The sequence below is a fragment of the Dioscorea cayenensis genome, chromosome 16 (assembly GCF_009730915.1).
Source record: "Dioscorea cayenensis subsp. rotundata cultivar TDr96_F1 chromosome 16, TDr96_F1_v2_PseudoChromosome.rev07_lg8_w22 25.fasta, whole genome shotgun sequence".
Classification (NCBI taxonomy): domain Eukaryota; kingdom Viridiplantae; phylum Streptophyta; class Magnoliopsida; order Dioscoreales; family Dioscoreaceae; genus Dioscorea; species Dioscorea cayenensis.
The window spans coordinates 19,344,426-19,364,951 of record NC_052486.1 but is presented as its reverse complement, the minus strand read 5'-3'; the positions used below and the strand labels follow the sequence as shown (position 1 = coordinate 19,364,951).

Here is a 20,526-nt window from a genome sequence, read left to right as displayed (position 1 = left end):
TTAAAAAAAAAATAATTAATATGAATATGTAAAATAGTGGGATATGTTTAATGATATATAAACTCCTTAATGATTAAAGTATTTTATATAACATTATTCATTTTAATTATTAGTCACTTAAATTATTACAATAAAAATTTTCAATTAGATAATTCAAACTAATCGTTATCCATTCCAATAATTATAATTAAAGATTTCAATTAGATGAATCATATTTATGATTATACACTTTAATTATGATAATCAAAGAAATAATTTAATATAACTCAAGTATTATTTCTTTGGGCAAATGAAGAAATTATAAAAGACTAACAGGAAGGCAAAGATGCCATTTAATATACAAAAAACATTTAGGGCCCGTTTGGTAGACATGATAAAGGTCATAGGATATTATGGACTATCATATCCTATTATTTTTCTTTGTTTGGTGTGCCAATAGGATATGATAATATTATCCTATTGACCTAATTTATCCTACCGGGGACATGATATTAAATCTTGTGGGGGGAGTCAGGATATAGACAAGTAGGATATGATAAAATTTTAAATTTACATTTTTACCCTATTTTTGGTTTATTAAACTCATCTAAGGTTTGATTATATACATTCTTTTCATCTTTTGATGCTTGGGACAAAAAACTTATCAACAACTAAATAGGACGCTAATTTCGCTAAGTAAGGTTTTTCGCATCCGAAGTGGTTGAAGAGTTTCTCCGTCGATCTTGTGCTTGAATAGAAGACTTTATTTTTTCATTAATGGGTTTAATACTCTAGCTTTTTATCATATTAATGACTTTGTGTATGATTTTATCCAAAAAAATAGGTATGAAGTATAATTTTTGCTAGTTGGTGATATTATGATCTATATATTTGTGGGCATTAGGTTTTTTTAGTAATTTAATATAAACTCATAAAGATGCCGATAAGTAAATCATTAAGGAAAAAAAATAAAAAAAAATTCTATTTTGAAAAATAATATATAATTTTATTATAAATAGTAATTTTGTCTATTTATATATCATTCATATTATATCCTGTCATTATCTGGTCCACTTCAAACGTAAAATAAGATAATAAATGCTATCCAATGGCTTATCCGGTGCACACCAAATATAAGATTGGATATGAGCTTATCATGCCCATATCCTTTCCTACTTCTATCCAGTCCTCATATTATATCCGTCCATATCCTATCATGTCCACCAAACGGGCCCTTAAGGGAATAATATTCCTACAGATTAGTCAAAAAAGATGCCAAATATGAAATTAAATTATTCAAGATTTTTTTTTACAATCATGAAATGCATGTATAAAACCAAAATATGTCAATAAATAAATAAAGCCGGAGGAAAATAGGTCGAAATATATAAATTCAAGAGTTTTTTATACAATCATGATTTGTTGGAATGTTGAAATTTTAAAGTTGTTATATTTTTAGTAATATCACTAAATAAGTGTCTACCAAATATATCTATACACTTGGTTTTACAGTATGATTAAAAATTTAGCAAAATTTCCTTCAACCAGAGATCATAAAAAAATCATCTTTCAAAACCATGCTTGTAATTTGTTCATATTCATTTAGAGAGCATCAACTTTACAAATCAATAAATGAAAGGCCAAAAGAATGACTATATTATTCATCATCTTAACACCAACTTATGTACATGAAATATTCAAACCCAACTGATGGCCTATTGGCAAACATGAATAGGGGGAAAAATTACCTTGATGAGTAGCTATTAAATGACTACAAGCAATGGAAAAATATCCAAAGTCATCTTGCTCATTTTCTGAATATGGTTTTATTTAAAAAATAATCAAAGTGATTAGGAGACATTAATTTATTTTGACACAAGCATTTCTATGAGTAAAATAAACTGTTACATGAGATGAAAGTCTGGTTAAATAATTGTGATTTTTATTAAATTTCTTTGGATATATATATACATGCACAAATATTTCTAAAGTGTAAAATTATCACTTAGAGCATGGTTTGATTTTGTTCATTAATTATAATTTTAATTTTTCTTAAAAATATATTCATTCACTCTTGTTTTCCATCTTCCAAGTTTTTTCATTTAAAATTTTAATACATTCTAACAACTTCAATATAGAAAATATAAACCCGTCTCTTCATTTATATAAAATTTTAACAAACTCGAAGATTTTTTATGTATACTTTTGGTAATCATCGGCCCAACTCTCATGATTCTCATTTATTTGGAAAAAAATAAAAAAATTTAATTCTCGTTCATGGTTTGTGAGAATAGACAGCGAATGTCGACAAATTTCTCTGATGTAGCAATTATTATCCCTATGCAATGCCACTATTTGTTTGATATCCTTTCCCTTTCCTCATTAAATTGTGTTTACTTTCCTCTTTGAATTGGGCCTTGATTTTTTAATTGTATTCTATTAAATTATTTTTATTTTAATAATATTCCTAAAAGAAAATTAAACTTTTGATTTCCTCCAACATCTCCATTGCAATGAAACCTCTAGATAATGTTAGAACAAATATTGTAAGATCTACCAAGAATTATAATCAATATTTTGAATTTGAAAGAAAAAAAAAATCGATGAATGGCAAGTTGACAAGCATGGATGGCAAGTTGACAAGCATGGAAGGTTTTAAATATATTCATATTTAAGAATTTTCCTTTGTTTCTCATGCTTAAGTAGTGAGAGGTATCATAGCCTCATCCATTTTAAATGATTTCCAAGGAGTTGCTTGCATATACCTCCACATAATATGATTAAATTTTAAATTAATCCTGTAATTACTTTTCCTATGTTTACAAATAAAGGGTTGTATTTATGTTTTATTACAAGAAAAGTTAAAAATTTTGTTATGATTAAATGTTGTGGTTAATGATACAAAGATATTTAATTAGAAGTTGTATTTAATGTTTAAAAGATATTTGTATAGTATGTGAACCAAAGTGAAGAGACATATAGTAGAATCTATTTCAGATACAAGATCTCATCCTGTTAGTGATGTTTTGTAATAGTCAAAATTCATGTACATATCATAGAAGATTGATTGTAAGATTCTAACAACTCTGCAATTCTCTATTTGTGTTTGATAGTTTAGTATCTAAAGTACAAGGTGAGTTAATCATTGGCTTCATTGGATCTAAAGGCTATTTTCATAAGCCTTGAAAGCAAGTACTTTCATGTTCATATCTTAAGGGTACATACCTAAAATAAGTTATTTAGTGAAGGCCATATTATTTCAATAATATTTATATATTCAATTTCATGGTTATTTTGTTTTGAAGTATCCCCGGAAAAACAGAAGTGTTGATGAAAGAGTTCATTTAAAACTATAATTTAACATTTTGGTAGCTGGAATAAAAAAAATTAATGGTCAAAATTCTCAAGTTAAGATGATGATGATAAATTACAAAATTAAAACACCATTTCAACTTGTTTTTTCCATTAGAAACCTTACTTGTAATTGATTTAGATAAAATAACCTTCATCTAAATCAATTAAGATTTTCATATGGACTACTGCAGTGAAAAGAAATAAAAAGAAAGGATCAATCCACGCATGTTCAAAAACCCATATGCACTTTTCATCTGCACGCGCACGTGCACACACACGCACACATATATATATATATATACTCAAAACATAAAAGTTGGCTTGTTTCATAGGTTGCTAGATGCTATTACATATTTAGATTCCTAGGAATTTAAATTCTCAAGAATAAGATTCTAAAGAATGTTCGTGAATAATTCAATTAAAATATTGGCAATCATTCCACTTTGATATGTTTGATATCTACAAAATTTGAATGTGAATATAACTATATTTAAAAACTAATTTTCCAACCTACCCTTAATGTTAATAATGTATGTAACATAGAAAAGAAAAGCTCGTTTGGTTCATAGAATAACAATGAGAACGATGGAATTTGGATGCGAATGTAAATAGAGTTTAGTTAGAAGGATTTTGAATTAAAAATGATAAAAGTAGGAGGTGAAAATGTAAAAAGTATGTTCATGTCTTAATGCAAAATAATTAATATTAATATATAAACAGTGAGTTGTGTTTTATAATAAATAAACTATTGCACTTATAAAATATTTTGAATAGCATTTTTCACTTCAATTAAAATAATTAAATATTTAAATTAAATAATTCATGTTAATTACTATTAACTTTGATAGCATTTAGTATTTTTTCCATAAAAATATTCTAAGGAGAGTGATTGATGAGAAGGAAAGTTTTTAAAGTTAAATTCTATGAAAGTAAAATTACAATATTTAGTATGTAAAAAAAAAACTACTTAAAATATAAAAAGTCACTAACTTTGGTAAGTTAGCACTTTCTTTGCAATGTTTTATTAATTTTCAAATTTACTCTTTAATTAGTTAACTAGTTAACTTATGAAAAATTAATATTTAACTATACTAAATAGAGTAGCATATAACCCTCTTTTAATTCCCAAACATGAAATATCTATTTAATCATATTTTTTTATTTCTTATTAATTTTTTATTTGGAAGACTTGATATTATATTGCATTAATTAGAATCTTGTTATAGTACAACATCTTAAATCTAAAAAAAAAAAAAGCAGCCCAAGTTCACCATCAAACTAAATCAAATTCCTTTTTTCTTGCAAGAAAAAAACCAAGAAGATTCTAAGAGAATAAGAAGGAAAACATAGAGGAAAAAAGCAGAAAGAAAAAGAGAGTAGAGAAGAAGCAAGTAATAAGGCACATGGAAAATAGAAGAGAAATGTTAGTTAGGTTTTAGTAGTTAAAGATTAACACATTTTAGACAAAATCTATTTTACAACTTTATTTTTCACTTGGAAAGGAAGATTCCGAGCCAAACCTAACGAAAAGTAATTCTATTAGGTCCACTAACTTTCTAAACAAAAGACTTCATCAAATTGCGAAAAATGATTCCCCCAATTAAATTCAATGGAAAACTCTCATATGAAACGCATTTTAATTATTATAATTATATATTTCAATTAGATAATTCACGCTAATTATTATGCGCTTTAGTTATAATAATTGAATATTTAAATTAGATAATTCACACTAATTATTATGCATTATAATTATTATGACGGGGTATTTAAATTAAATAATTCACATTAACAAGAGTTTGTATACATGAAACATTGGAACTCTATGGGCATGTTTGGAAGCAAGAGCTGAGGGAGAAATAACCTTGATGAATAGCTCCTGAACTACTATAAAAATGTGGAGAATATGAAAATATCATAAGTCATTTAATCTCCTCATTTTTTAAATGAGAATTTTATCTGTGAGAATAACTAATATGATTAGGAGGTGTATTAGTTTATTTAGCACAAATATTTCTATGAGTAAAATAAACAGGTATATGGGATTGAAATTTATTTAAATAGTTGTGATTTTATTATATTTCTTTGGATATATACATGCACAAAGGTTTCTAAATGTAAAATTATTATGGCATGATTTCATTTAGTTGATTATAATTTAGTTTTGAATTAAATTTCAATTTTTACTTTTCTTAAAATTGTATTCATCCTACATTCCTCATAAAATTTTAATATATTCCCACGTCTTCAATGTAGAAAATATTGACCCCCTCTTCATTTATATAAAATCGTAACAAACTTGAGGGATTTTCATGTAAAAATTTGACAAAAGAGGATTTAGGCTGTCATACATATTTAGGGAAACAAATGAGAGATTATCTAATTTTACAGGCATTTTGGTAAAAATATGCATCTAGATTTTTCTCTTGAAAGAACCACAACATGTGCATCTAAAAAGTATACCAAAATGATTTTGTTCTGTACTTTTGCTTTTATCCTTTGACTACTTCTAAACAATCATGTTGTAATTAATTTTTTAAAAAATAAATACTTCAACAAAAAAAAAAATACAACATGCTCCAAGAAATAGGAAAAAAACAACCGTAAAAAATAAGTAAAAAATATATTTAAATATTTATTTTAATAAGTGAATTAAACGACCTCGTAGTATTTTTTTTTAATTTTTGTAAAAATACTAAAAAATTATTCCATAGTCGTACTTCTTAAAAACACTTGAAAAAAACAAAATAAAAAAAATATTAACATTCCATAATCGTACTTCTTAAAAACACTTGAAAAAAAAAAATATTAACATTCCATAGTCATACTTCTTAAAAACACTTGAAAAATAAAATAAAATAAATATTAACATTCCATAGTAGTACTTTTTAAAACACTTGAAAAAAAAATTAAATTATAAAAAATATTACATTCCATAGTAGTACTATTTAAAACACTTGAAATAAAATTAAATTAAAAAAAATATTACATTCCATAGTTGTACGTCTTAACATAGTTATCAAACCCGGACCGGCCCGGCGGTCTGACCGGTTGACTCGGTGACCCGGTGCTTCAACCGGTCCGGGTCTTTAATTAGACCGGTTATGCAATCAACACGTTCTGACCCGCATTGACCCGCTTTGACCCGGTGGTTAGACCGGTTGACCCAGCGGTCGGACCGATTGACCCGGCGGTCGAACCAGTTGACCCGGCGGTCAGACCAATTGACCCGGTTTGATTTGTAATTTCAATTTTGAACTTTGGTTATATATTGGATTGAGTTTGGTTTGATACTTTGATGATAAATTTAAACTTTTATTGTGAATTAGTATTGTTATGTATTGATATTATGTGAAGTTTGAGCTTTTTTCCTCTTTTCTACTACTTCCAAATCAAAGATTAGCAATTGTTTTGTATTTTTTTCCATCAAATTATTTATTTGACAACTAATAATTCATGAATATTATTATGATATATCATTATATAATTAAAAACTAATTTATAATTTTAAAAATAATATTTTAAAATATTTTTATTAACCCAGTATTAACCCAAATGACCCGACGGTTGAACCAATTGACCCGTGACCCAGAGCCTTGACCGGGTCAATGCCCGGGCCGGGTCTGATAACTGTGCGTCTTAAAGTACTTGAAAAAAATTAAATAAAAAAATATATTACATTCCATAGTAGTACTTTTTAAAACACTTCAAAGAAAAAAAAAATAAATAGAAAAAATAGGTGTAAATATCAAAATGGTCCTTCTATTTTGTGTTTTCCACCATTTTAGTTCCTCTAATATAAAATCCGTCTTTGGTTCTCATTTTACACATTTTCGTCATTTAGCTATAAAATTAGTCATTTTGGTTGTACTTACACATTTTCATCTTTTTTAGTTTTTTGGTCCCTCTAATTCATCATCTAAAAAGACCAAAAGGCAGATTTGTCAATTGAAGGGACTAAAAAGATAGAAATGTGCAAATACAATGACAAAAAAAGACGAATTTTATATTACAAAGACTAAAAGGTCGACAACTGCAAAATAAATACACTATTTTGATGTTTTGATAAAAAAAAATTACAAGTACTTTCACTGTTGCTCAGGGGTTGATAAGTAAAATCCCAAACTTGGTCATTTGAAGAACCAAGACAACAAACAGAAGCGAAAGCGAGAGGGGCTCGTTCAGGTTGTTCATCGACAACAAGGGAAGCACGATGATCTCTCGGCGTCGTCATGGCCTCTGCATTGGGATCATTGCCACGCTGCTGCTGCTGTTCCTGCTCGGCTGCAGCGCTGCGAGGACCGTCAACTCCGTCTCGGCGTTCGTTCAGAATGCTGTCTACTCCAACAAGATCACCATCTTCTCCAAATCATATTGCCCGTAATCCTCTTTACATCTCTCTTGATTGATCTTTATTTGGGTAAAAACTGGAGAGTTTTAACTTTTTTTTTTTTCTGTGATTAGATCTTGAATTTTGGAGAAATTGTGGTGATGCAGTTGGTATCTTGATGTATTGCCACTATGTATTGGAAGTTCTTTGATTTCTCTGTTTGAATTGGGGTTGATCTCAGAGATCAATTTTAGTGATTGAATTAGATATTTGTGAATTCTTGGCCTTTGAATTGCTGGCCTTTGAATTGGAGTTGATCTCAGAGATCAATGTTAGCGGTTGAATTAGATATTGTGAATTCATGGTCTTTTTTTGCATGTTTGTATATTTAGGTTTGTAGAACAAAATTCATGATTTTGTTATGATAGTTTGTCTTATATCTTTGGCGGAAGTCTAGATTTTGTTCCTTGACTTACTCTAATGTTCCTTTTGGTCTGCAAAGAGTGTTACTTTAGTCCTTGAATCAACCTAAAATGTTCACTGTGGTTCTTTCTTTCCATGTCATTGATGACATGGCAGTTTGCTGATCAAGTGGATTGTTTTAGTTTTTAATTTAGCTGGTGTGTCAGAAAATAACCAAAGTGAGGCAGAAATGCATGTATTTGTGTAATTTAGGACCAATGTGAATATAGTTGTGTTCTTCAGGGATGAGAGTTAGTCTTTCTTTCAAGGACCTAAATGGAAAAAAAAAATGGGCATGGCTGGACAATTGTGAACTTTCACCAATAATTTGTAGTCAGTGTTTTATAACCTTCTTTTCATTGAAAAAGATCAGCAGAAAGCTTACTAGTGATTTCATGTCATGGTTACTTAAAATGATATCAAGAGGGGGTTTGATCTGGTTAGTGTTATAGATGTATAATTGATTTGTTGGCAGTGCATTAAGAGAGTAGGTATCGAGCAACTAAAGGCTTCAAATAGTTCATGGCGCAAGAAAGGAGTCAACATGGCATCATCATGAGATATTATGGCTTTATGAGCAGTTCTTTAGTAATTTATGAATTGATCTTAGTGTAAATTATCATTTAAGTCATTGGTCGAAGTCCAAAGCAAGTTGCTCAAGTTGATGTTGGAAAACTTGGATGCTTGTTACTCATGGAAAAATCAATTGTTTTTGGATTATCTTTGAGGGAGTATAAGAAAATCTAATCGTTGATCTGGTATGAAGGCTAAAATGCCACATTTGTGGTCATTGAACGTCTTTACTAATCAGATATTTGCCTCAGTAATATTGAGCTGATAATGTTATACAAGCAAGCTAGTTGTGTCTCCCAAACCAAGACCAAAACTCTTGTATGTACCTATTATTGCTAAATCATATGACAATAGTTCTTGGATAATACAAAGTTTGATTAAGGCTGCTAGCAAAGTTAAGAATGACTTATGAAATTTATTTTGCACCTTATTCAAGCGTGGATGTGACCTGATTACAAAATTTGGACTTTAGGATAGGATACTTGAAGCTCAATATTCTATTGTTATGAAGCTGGACGTTTGTGTGAATCACTAATTTATATGATATAGAATATTTCCTTTTCTAGGTTTTTAAGAGGATGAAATGGTGATTGTGGTTTGGAAATTATTTGCATTGTGATGTTTGGTTTTAGACAATAGAATGCAAATAAGATAATTTTTCTTCAAGATTCATAAATAAGAGGATTATTTATCAAAAAACTAATAAAAATTCACATTCAAATACATAAGAATTATATATGAATCGAAGAAATCTTTTATTTTCTTTTCAAAATTGAAATTACGTAAATGGGTTTTTTCAAAGTAATGAAACTATTCGAATTAAGATATTCGTGGAGAAAGAATCACAATAAATGCGAAAAGGAAACATCTTGAGTCTAGCATTGAACTTTTTAAAGAAGAACAGTAACAAAAGAAATGAAATACATAAAATAATATTGACAATAAAAATATATATATAGATAGAATAAGAAAAATGAAGAAAAAAATATTTACTTATTTTTTCTTCTATCCATACATATATATGGAATTGTTATCATGATTCATGAAACGAACTAGTCTCTAAATCTTTAATATCTGTTGATTGACTAGGTCTATTCTATTGCAGTTTTGGCTTAATTGGCCTTGCCAATATGAAGGCCTTTGTAAGGTTTTGGGTGATGTATGTATGACTGGTATTTTCTCTTAAGTCATGTTACTTATCAAAATAATCTGATTGAAGTTTTGTTGCTTCTTGCGGTGGTTTTCTATTAAAAATAGGCGCAAATGCAAAAGAGGTAAGGAGTTAGTCAGGGACTACGGAGTCTGTCAGTCAGGGGTTAGGGAGTCAGTCAGTCGGGTAGATCAGTAATTTTGCTTTTTAGGGTTTTAGTTTAAATAAGAGGTTAAGGAGATAGAGAGGGTTATATCGAGTTCGTTCATATTGTTTTTAAGAGTAGTTAGGAGAATTTGAGAAGTTGGCTTGTCTCTCAAATTATAGGCTAAGCTTGGATGCTCCTTGATTCAATTATCAATAAATATGTCCTAATTTGCTTTATTTCCAATTGTTTACCATTGTTAGTGTCAGCAAAAATGTTCAAGCATAGGTGTGCGGACTTAGGTTAGCAAAAATCCCTGTGTTGTGTGATGAATTAGTGTCACTTCTACTTAAGTTGAAAACATATTTCTATCAATGATAAATAATTAACAAAAATTTAATTTCTTACTCTTATTCATAGTGCATATCAGATATCTTAAAATTTAAGAAAGGAACATTTAAATGAAATTGTAAAGAAAGAATTATAAGGATAGAATTTTTTCCTTTTGAATAACTAGACTTTTTGATATGGATATGTGTATATACCCTCTTTTTAATATTGTGAACTGTCATAAAACCTAAGGATTATTGAGTTCTGGTACTAGCTTAATGTCGGTTGAGTTTTACCAATAGATTGAAGAATCTAAGCATGGTAGGACTTATTGCGTTGATTAATCTGAGTTTCATATCAGTTGTGTCTGCTGGAAATTTTTCAAGTTGCTATACGACTTGGGACATACAAGAATTTCCTTCTATTTGTAATAATGTCGTGCTTGTAGAAATATTTTAGATGGGCTCAAAACTTAGTCTTATTATTCTCTTTAAGATTCTCATGTAAAGAAGCTTGTTTAAATTTGATACGAGATCAAAAAAAATATATGAGCTTTAAAAGCTTCAGTAAGAGACATTTGTACAAATGTGATAAAACTTGCACCAAGTACACAAGCTTATTCTTCCTGATTAGTCTATTTGACATTGGGAGATCTTAAATGACTAGATTAATATCAACTTTGTCTTTAGGACTAAATAATATATGACAAGCTGTGTTGTTTTGGGAATGGACTTCTTGCCAAGAATGATCCTTGTAAATATTCTTATGTGTAAGGTTGCATCTTTTTTTTTTGTTTTTCTTTGATGATGGTATAAGCTCAGTGGAAAGGTACGTTTTTGTATATCTATGTATGAACTTTGCACAAAAACTCATTTCTGTATCAGTGAAAACAAATCTAAATCATCTTTTGCTTGTTATACATACGCAGCGTGCGAAAATATGGTGCAAATCTGGAATCTACTTGCTCTTCTAATAAGATGTCATGATTATAGGTACTCTGTTCGCGCCAAGCGTGTTTTTGCTGAACTGCATGAGAGACCATTCATTGTGGAATTAGATCAACGAGGTAATTTATTGCTGATATTTAAGCTGTGGTTGTGATGAGATTGAGAATCAGCTTCTATTACACTCATGCACCTGCTTCCAATGAGTGGTTTTTAACTATTTGAGATCGGAAGGCAGTTACTCATACATGAGACTATGCTTTATTTTTTAGCTTAATATTTGTTGAAGCATTCTCATTCTGGATGAACATAATGGGTAACTCATGTGTTGTAGCATTAATCTGGTGTTTTTTCTACGTCTGTCATTATTTTCGTATTTATTTTTTAACTTCAATGAAACATGTTGATGCGCCTGCAAGTTTTGATCAATCTTGTAGATTATATTTGCCTGAATAAGTGTATCTTTCATTTATTTAAGTTCATATTTGTGATGCAGATGATGGTCATGAAATACAAAGTGTTCTTCTTGATCTAGTGGGCAAACGTACAGTGCCACAAGTTTTTGTTAATGGACAGCATGTCGGAGGCTCAGATGGTTTGTATCTTGTGTTAGTAAATTTAGTTTTCTCCTCATGTTTTGTATTTCTTTTGTCACTTGGTTTTTTTGGCATGTGCTATATCATTCATTTTCTTTGAATTCATTAGATACGCTGAAAGCTATGGCGAACGGGCAGCTTCACAAAATTCTTGGCAGAAATTAACAATCACTCTTCTAAAGAGAAGATCTATCACTAAATTTGATGAATTTGTGGTGCAAACAGCCATGATTTTTAGTAAATTTTATTATAAGGTAGCTAAGCATGATTCTTTGTTTTCATGTACATTGTTGATGAACAATTTATGCTTTACATGCCAAGCATTAATGTAACTAAACATGCTAAGGTTGTATGTTGTTAGTCTCTTTGTTGCATCAATTAAAAAGGACATTTAAATTTAAGGGTTATTTCTCATGTTGGCTGTATTTTTTTAATTGTCTAAATGATCCTATGGTCAATTTATTTTGAAATTTATTTGTCAAAATGGCTCGAATTGATTCTAGAGCCATTACATCATTAGTGGTGACTGATTGGGGTGCTGATTGGGTATTTAGAAAGCTTTAAAGGCAAAAAAAATAAAAATAAAAATTTGTGATTTGGCATTTTGAACTCTTCTTTCTTTTATAATTATTAAAAATGACTTACTTTTAGCTTTTCAACCAATTTTTTTAAAATTTGTTATTTTTTAATTTAATATTTATTTAACAACACTTTTTTTATAAAAAAATTATTATTAATATTGTTGTTGTTGTTGTTGTACTAGTAGTTATTATTATTATTATTATGAAAATGGCATCATTTTTGCATATTTTAAAATCTAATGCATGTAATTGGTTTAAAACATATATTTTTTAATTTATTAATTATATTGGATGTGTCTTTTTATTACTTCCACTTTCCATTTATAACCATAATCTGGTTTTGTATACACACAAATATTTCTTAAATTATATTATTGTCATTAACTCATTATTAATAATTATTTTATACATTGTAAATAGATTAGTTTTTTATTATGTAATTTGGTGCATGTCTCTTTTCCAAAAGTAATTTTTTTTTTTTTAATTTTATGATTATTTTATAGTAAATTTTTCATGATGATAATTGTTAGTTTAATTTAAAAATATCAGTGTGTATACCAAACAAAATTATGTAAGGAGATTTATTTAACTCATTGGTGTCAATTAGGCGGTCTGAGGATTTTTGTAGCTATCCATGGTCCTTTCAAACTAATAGGTTTTGCTCACAATTTCAAATTTGATATTATCATTATATTTTATATAGTAAATATTAATATGTAATAATTAATAAAAAAAATAGAATATTCACGATGGACGGATAATCCAATTAAACATGTTTTAAACCAATTAAAATACAGTAGATTTTAAAAATATGCAAAATAGATGCTAATAATAATAATAATGAATTATTTAAAGAATGGCTTTAATAAAATAAATTTTAGGAAAACAATAGCAGTTTTTTTAAAAACAAATTAAAAAACTCAAAATAAATCACTTTAATAAAAATTTAAAAAAGCTTATAACGGAATATATATATATATATATATAGCTTTTTTGCTTTTTTAAATGCCGGTTCAACTGCCTGATCAACACTTCTCGGAACAATGATATGATGTCCCTGTGTAATTTCAGTAAATAAAATGACTTTAAGGGAGTGTTTAGTTGCAAGGCATGGATTGAGAATCATTACTTAGGAATTCCAATGCCTTGTTTAGATGACCATGCATGGGAGTGAGAAAAGAATAAGTGAGGAGTGAGGCCCTGTTTGGATACCCTAGAATTATGCCATAATCAGTACATTATGGCATAATATAATATTTTCAAAACATTATAGCTTAATGGCTGTTTGGGTACCAAATTTACAATACAAAATTATGACTGGAATATTTTTTTATGCTGAAATTCGTGGCTGTCTCTTTTGGGGTTTTCTCATTCTCAACAGACCCTCAACACAGGCGTTCTTCAACACCATCAAGCTTGCATTCAACCATCCCCCCGCTTCACCGCATCGTGGACCACACCGTCGGTCTGCGATTAATCGGCGACGAGGGCCTGGTAGGCGACCTCGAGATCTTGCCGGACCGGATTGGGAGAGAACGCAACAGAACAGCAAGGTTTGGTTTCTAATCGTCGGCCAGCGATTGTGGCTGTGATCTGAGGTAGGGAAAGATTGGTCATTTGCGTTTTTTCCCATTAAAATTTGGTGCCTTTTCTTGTATTTTTATGGATTTGGATTATTTATAATGAATTTGAGGTTATTGGATAAGATCAGGTTGTGCATTTGGGTTTTGGTTGGTTTTAGGTTTTTGAATCACCAGATTGTTTTGATATATCGGGGGTTTAATATTTTTGAGTTTTTAATTTAAGAAAGGTGTGAGCTTTTGATTTATCAGGTCGCATGATGACTGATCATTTGCTATTATCCTATTCTTTTGAAAATTCAATTTGGGTTTTCAAAACAGATCACTTTCTTCAAATTTTGCTGCAGTCTGGCACTAGTTTTAGTTTTATCCAAGGATATGTTCAATGCTTAGACATGGATTTAAAATAATTACTGACCAACCAAAATTGATACAAAAGAAAAAACTTGTTAACTATCTGATTTATGCTAGAGCAAAATAATTTACCCAACTGCCAAGCATCACCTCATTTTGGTCTTAACTTCATGTAATTCCTTTGTAATTTCAACTGCTGATTCTTATGTTTATGATAATCATTCTGGTTTGCAGAAATGGTTTTATATCAGAGTGAGTTTGTCTTGAATAATTACTTGACAAATGTGATGATATGTTGCATATCAGCAATATGCAACATATTGCTGATTCTTATCTTTAATAATAATCATTCTGGTTTGCATAAATGATTATATATTAGAGTGATTTTGTATTAAATTATTGCTTGACAAATGTGATGAAATGTTTCATATTGTCTGATGTTATTCACTGTTTGCTTCCTAAATCATGCTATTTAACACTGTACCATGGTATGGTCTCTTACCTGTCTTGCAATTATTAACTTGAAAATTTACATCGGTTATGGAAATGAAAGCTACACAAGTGCTATTGTAAGGAAACTGCATCTGACCAACATATGTCTGATAATTTATACATCATTTTGGTATAAGTTGCTTTCTCTTTACTCATATAGAGGTTAGTTACTTATATCTAAAATCAAGAAGTTCAATGTATAGTTTTCATTCACCTCTGCTATGCTGGCATTCCAAGCTCATAATAATTACTTGCTTGTGTTTTCTTTCGAATGGTTGTTCAAGTCTTTTTTATCTCTTGAACCTTGACTTGTTTCCATATTTTAATCTGAATATATTTAAAAAATGTAGACTTTGTTTTGTTGTTGATTGGAAATGTCTTCCTCTTTAACTGAAAGTGATGTAAAGTTTTTGATAGGTGTAGCGTAATTCTAAATATAATTCAATCTCTCTGTTTATAGTTTGATGTTCATGTTTTACTGCATTTCAGGTGGAATGTTTTAGCTCCATGTTGAATCTTTTGTTTGTTTTGAGGTTAATCATCATGATGGTTACAAGTAGGGTCTTGATTTCCAACAAAGAACAAAGTATCATTTAATGTTTTAATGAAAAAAAAAATGCAACTTTTGCTGTCTTATAGGTTGACAATGTGGTCTTCTTCAACTGAGAGTGCTGTGAAACAGATAATACTATAGGTGTTGAATATCTCTTCTTTTCAACATTTATTATTATTATTATTATTATTATTATTATTATTATTATTATTAAAAGCTCTGGTTGATGGAGTTTTGTTTGGATTGAATAGGTTTATAGAGGTTGATGTGTCTTTGATATAAGACAGTAAAATTAATTTTTCTTTATTGTAAAGATTAAAAAAAGATTATTTTATTGCCCTTTAATGTTCAAAACTGTTTAATCTCATATGTCATAGAATAAAATATATATGTTTGTAAGTAGAAATTTCTTTATGTTTTTATTTATTTTCAAAATTAAAAGGGGTTGGTATACAAATTTTAACATAACTCATAACTTACTGAGGGTCTATATTTTAAAGTATTATTATTATTTTATGAAATTGTAACTTGCTAACCATTATATTTTACAGTGTTAGATCAATTATGGCAACTGAAGGTGTGGCAATTGAAGGAAGACATGAAACTAGGGCACAGTGGACTGAAATTCACAAGGCTCACCTAGTAAAGTTATTGGGTGAGTATAATACTCCTGCATATCATTCACAAAATGGATGGACCAAAGAAGCATGGAACAAGATAGTACATGACATGATAACTAAGTTTTCCAATCCAAGCATCAACACAAGCCAAGTCAAAGCATTAGAGCAAGAATTGAAAAAACCCTACAAGCTTCTAAAAGGGTTTACTGAATTAAGTGGCTTTGGCTGGGATTATGAAAGACACATTGTATTGGCTCCTGATGATGTTTGGGCACCACTACTAGAGGTATGCACACAATTAATGAATGTTTTAATTAATTATAACAATCTAATTTGGAAAACATCAAACAGAGGAATAAAGATGCAAGGAAGTGGCATACTAGACAGTTTCCATATTTGATGGCATTACATGAGGTTTATGAGGGTAAGCATATATTTTCTAATATTTTACTTTTATAAAGTTTTATTTTACTAACATATTACATATTTAAAATGTAGGGAGATATGCTGAAGGCAAACGATCTCATGGTATAGAAGATAATGAAGATATCTCTCAATCACCAGTGCACACCCCAAGTCCAAGTGTTTTTACTCCAAACGATTCAAGGCAACCATCACCTACACACGAGACTGAGGATGATGATATCATGCAAGTGGAACCTCCTAGTTCTCAACCACGGAATCCTCAAACTTAAAGTTCAAGCAATGAAATTCTTCGGGGAATAAGAGATCAAGATGGACAGAGAAGAAAAAAGGAGTGAAAAGGGAAAAAGGCCTCAAGATTCATCAATCAATATGGATAAATACATTGCATTTCGAGAGCGCGAGAATAAAAAATATCTCTAAGTTCTCAAGGGCACTCAAGTAGTGGAAAAGCACACAATAGAAGATTGCATGAAGGTGTTCAACCAAATGAGTGATATTTTCACAGAAGAAGAAATGTTCAAAGCTTCCCAAATTTTCATTAAAGATAAGAGTTATCGTGAACTCTTTTTATGTCTTCAAGAAGATTATAGAGTGCCATGGCTCAAAATGATGTTCACCAAACTTGACTAAAAGATGATTATGAACTTATTATCTTGAACTTGAATGTTTTCATAAGCATAATGTTTTTTTTAAAACTTGTTTTGTTTATGAACTTGTAATCTTGTACTTGTTAAATATCTTTTTGGTGTTTATAATTGCTATGGGAATCTTTTCATTATGTGTAATTTTTTTTCATGAACATGTTAAATATAATTTTTTGTATGATTGTTGTGGGAATGTTTTGATTTATAGGTGTATTTTTTCATGAACTTGTTAATATCTTTTTTTTTCCTAGTTGTTAAAGTATCCTTTTGTCTTGTAATATACTCTATAATGCTATTCAGAATAGGTAATGGCTTCCCAAACTTTCAAATTTTTTTCTAACATTAAATCAACATAGGCATTGGCTTTTTAACAAGACCCAATATTCATTCATCCGAAAGGTCTCGGTAATACAATGGCTAAGAAACAATTTTATGATTACCTATGGTCTAGCTCGGCGATAGCTACAATAATCATTCCACATGTGCATTGCTATTTCATGTCTTTTACGAGCACCTGCATTTCGCTCAGAGTTCATGGTGTCAATATCCTCTCCGTATGACTCATCTCCATTAGGAACAATAGTTTCTTCAGCTTCATTATCAAAATCCTCAACAACATCTGCATCATTATGTATGCGGATGAAGTTATGCAACATACAAGCAGCAACTACTATATCAGTTTGAGAGTCGATTAGGTGAAAAGTTGCTACTTTAAGTATCGGAAATCTCATCTTCAAAATGCCGATGATGCGTTCAACATGAGTCCTTAATAATGCATGTCGCAAATTAAACAATTCTTTATAATTGCTCGGTCTAGATTGCGCTCGACCTTGCTTCTGCAAATTGTAACGACCACCTCTATATGAAGCAATAAAATTGGGGGTATTAGCATATCCTGCATCTACAAGATAATATTTACCCCTTGGGACTTCAAAACCTTGTTCAATCGAACATTGGAGAATCCTAGCATTAGAAGCAGAACCTTCCCAACCAGTTCGTACATATACAAAACGAAGATCAAAATCATACGCAACCATAATATTCTGCGATAACGTTTGCTTCCTGTTTTTGTAAGGATCTTGTTTATCCAAAAAAAATCGTGATAGGAATGTGTTCAATCAATAGCACCAACACAATCCTAAAAAATAAACAAACATATAAACATTTACAATAAAAATAAAACAATAAAATTCATAATATATAGCTTTGCCTACCTTGAAATATGGGAAAAAATTTCGGGTATTTTGAATAACCGGTGATGTCATTGTCGATGGAGGTTCTATGTAATCACGAGCAAGTTGATTAACAGCTTTAAGTACTTTACTAAAATATCGACTAACCGTTTCTGCAGAATGTTGAAATCGCTCTTCCACATCACGGTTACTAGCATTATGAACAAGAGTGTACATAAACATTGCTAGTTGCTCTTCGACTGTTGTCCGTTTTGAGTTGCAGAGGAGAGATTTTTCTTTTAAATGATCAACCAGTGCTTGAAATATATGAGGCTCCATACGAAATTCTCTTTTGCAACATTCCTCATGACCTTGAAGAATTTCTTGTACATATGCAGCACCTGTAAGAATGGATGTGTGATGTTCTACATTTGTGTATATATAGGGAAAATGATAACGACTATAATTATAACGGCTATTTTTCAAATTTTAATTACCAACGGTTATAATCCAACGGTTATTTTTATTATGTAATAATTATTTATTTTGCAAAACAAACATTCATTCTATAAAAAAAAATGTAATAATTTTTGTAATATTTTTTTTATTTTGTTACCCAAACACCCATTCTGTAGGAATAAAATATGTCATAATTTCTGTAATAATCACTTGCACTTCCTATATAATAAAATTATGTCATTATTTATGAATGGCAATCCTCCCAAAAATGGGAGGATTACTCATTCCTCTCAAACTCCATGGGTGAAATACCACATTTGCCCCTCTTATTTAATAATTAAAATAATAATTTAATTCAATAATAATTAAATATATAATTCTAATAATAAATAATGATTAAAGTGAAATAATAGTAACCATTAATTAAATATAATAATCTATTTAAAATAATAATTAAATAAATAAATTTAACAATAAATAATAATTAATGTAAAAAAAATAATAACTAATAATTAAAAATAATAACCTAGTTTAAATAATAATTAAATAGATAATTTTAATAATAAATAATAATTAAAGTGAAATATTTAGTTAAATGAAAATAACAATAGTCAAAATATTTTAAAATTTAAAAATAATTTTATTTATTATAAAAGATAATTATTATCTAACATAATATTTTTTCCTTACTAACTTGCATTAAGGGTATAAAAGTCTTTTTACCATAAATTTTTTTTTTTACTTTTTTCATTCCCAATGAATTACTCTCTCATGCCCTCCAACCAAACACAGTTTTCCTTCTATTCCTAATCCATTCCCCTTTATTCTCATTTCTATCTCATTCCTCATCAATTCCACTCCTTGCAAACAAACAACCCTTAAAGTTATTTAGATAACTAAAAAAAATCAACAAGAGAAAATGTGCTAAATTTTAACTTGATCAAAGTTAAGTCTCATCACAACAAAACTTAAGAACTTTTTTTTAGAGCAAAGCTATTCATCCAGACCCAAAGTGCCCGAATTCAGCTCCTGAATGACGTGGCCATCCACGTGACCTTTTCTCTCGCCTCATCAGCTCATTTTTCTCTCACTTCAATGTAAAAACAAAAAAAAAGAAAAAAGAAAAAGAAAAAGAGCTTGTCAAAGCTCATCATCTTCATCCCCTTGCTCCCATCTCCATCTCCTTACTCTCATCTTTCCCTCCTTTTCACCTTAGTTCTCAAACAGTCAGTTTTCTCGCGTCACTCTCCTCTCCGGAAAAGACGATAACTATCTGAGACCGGCAATTTCCGGCGACTTCCAGTGACCTTGTTTTCATTCCCGCCTTGCTCTTAAATCTCTCGTTATTTCACCGATTCCAACCTTGAATCCTCGCGTCACTTTTCTCTCTAGAAAGACGATGACTATCTGAGACCAGCGACTTTAGACGACTTCCGGCAACCTTGTTTTCTCTCCCACGGTACACAAACACAGACACAAGCTCCGTCAATAGTGGTATGATCTCTCTCTCTCTCTCTCTCTCTCTCTCTCTCTCTCTCTAGTTCTCCCTCTCTTTCCCCTATTGATGGAGCTTGTGTTTGTGTATAAGCTTATGAGAACTGGGAGTACAGAAAGACTTCCAGCTATTTGAGATCGGCGACTTCCAGTGATCCTCAGAATGGCAGAGAAGAGAAAAGAGAGATCTTTAGTACTGATTCGTTTAGGTGATTCTCACTTCCAAGTATCAATCGGCTTTCTCTCTCTCCATGGTACTAATTCATTTCCTCTTTGTTCTTCACTGCT

General features: G+C 29.9%; 2 protein-coding genes across 2 annotated transcripts; one reads left to right on the top strand and one right to left on the bottom strand.

Moving 5' to 3' along the window:
* The first annotated feature begins 7,475 nt into the window (after window positions 1-7,475).
* On the top strand, window positions 7,476-12,277 carry LOC120278862 (monothiol glutaredoxin-S6). Its single transcript, XM_039285603.1, has 4 exons — window positions 7,476-7,713; window positions 11,316-11,389; window positions 11,764-11,862; window positions 11,973-12,277. The coding sequence occupies exons 1-4, from the start codon at window positions 7,547-7,549 to the stop codon at window positions 12,026-12,028; spliced, it is 396 nt and encodes a 131-aa protein (XP_039141537.1). The 5' UTR covers window positions 7,476-7,546; the 3' UTR covers window positions 12,029-12,277.
* Window positions 12,278-17,553: 5,276 nt separating this feature from the next.
* LOC120278602 lies at window positions 17,554-18,150 on the bottom strand. Its single transcript, XM_039285346.1, has one exon. It carries the CDS (start codon window positions 18,148-18,150, stop codon window positions 17,554-17,556), a length of 597 nt encoding a protein of 198 aa, XP_039141280.1.
* Between the last annotated feature and the right edge of the window lie 2,376 nt (window positions 18,151-20,526).

Bases quoted from the DNA above. Each gene is read 5' to 3' on its own strand.
- LOC120278862 (XM_039285603.1), top strand. From the start codon at position 7,547: ATGATCTCTCGGCGTCGTCATGGCCTCTGCATTGGGATCATTGCCACG. The intron at 7,714-11,315 runs GTAATCCTCTTT...TCATGATTATAG, and splicing joins TTCTCCAAATCATATTGCCC to GTACTCTGTTCGCGCCAAGC. The intron at 11,390-11,763 runs GTAATTTATTGC...TTTGTGATGCAG, and splicing joins TGTGGAATTAGATCAACGAG to ATGATGGTCATGAAATACAA.
- LOC120278602 (XM_039285346.1), bottom strand. From the start codon at position 18,150: ATGGTTGCGTATGATTTTGATCTTCGTTTTGTATATGTACGAACTGGT.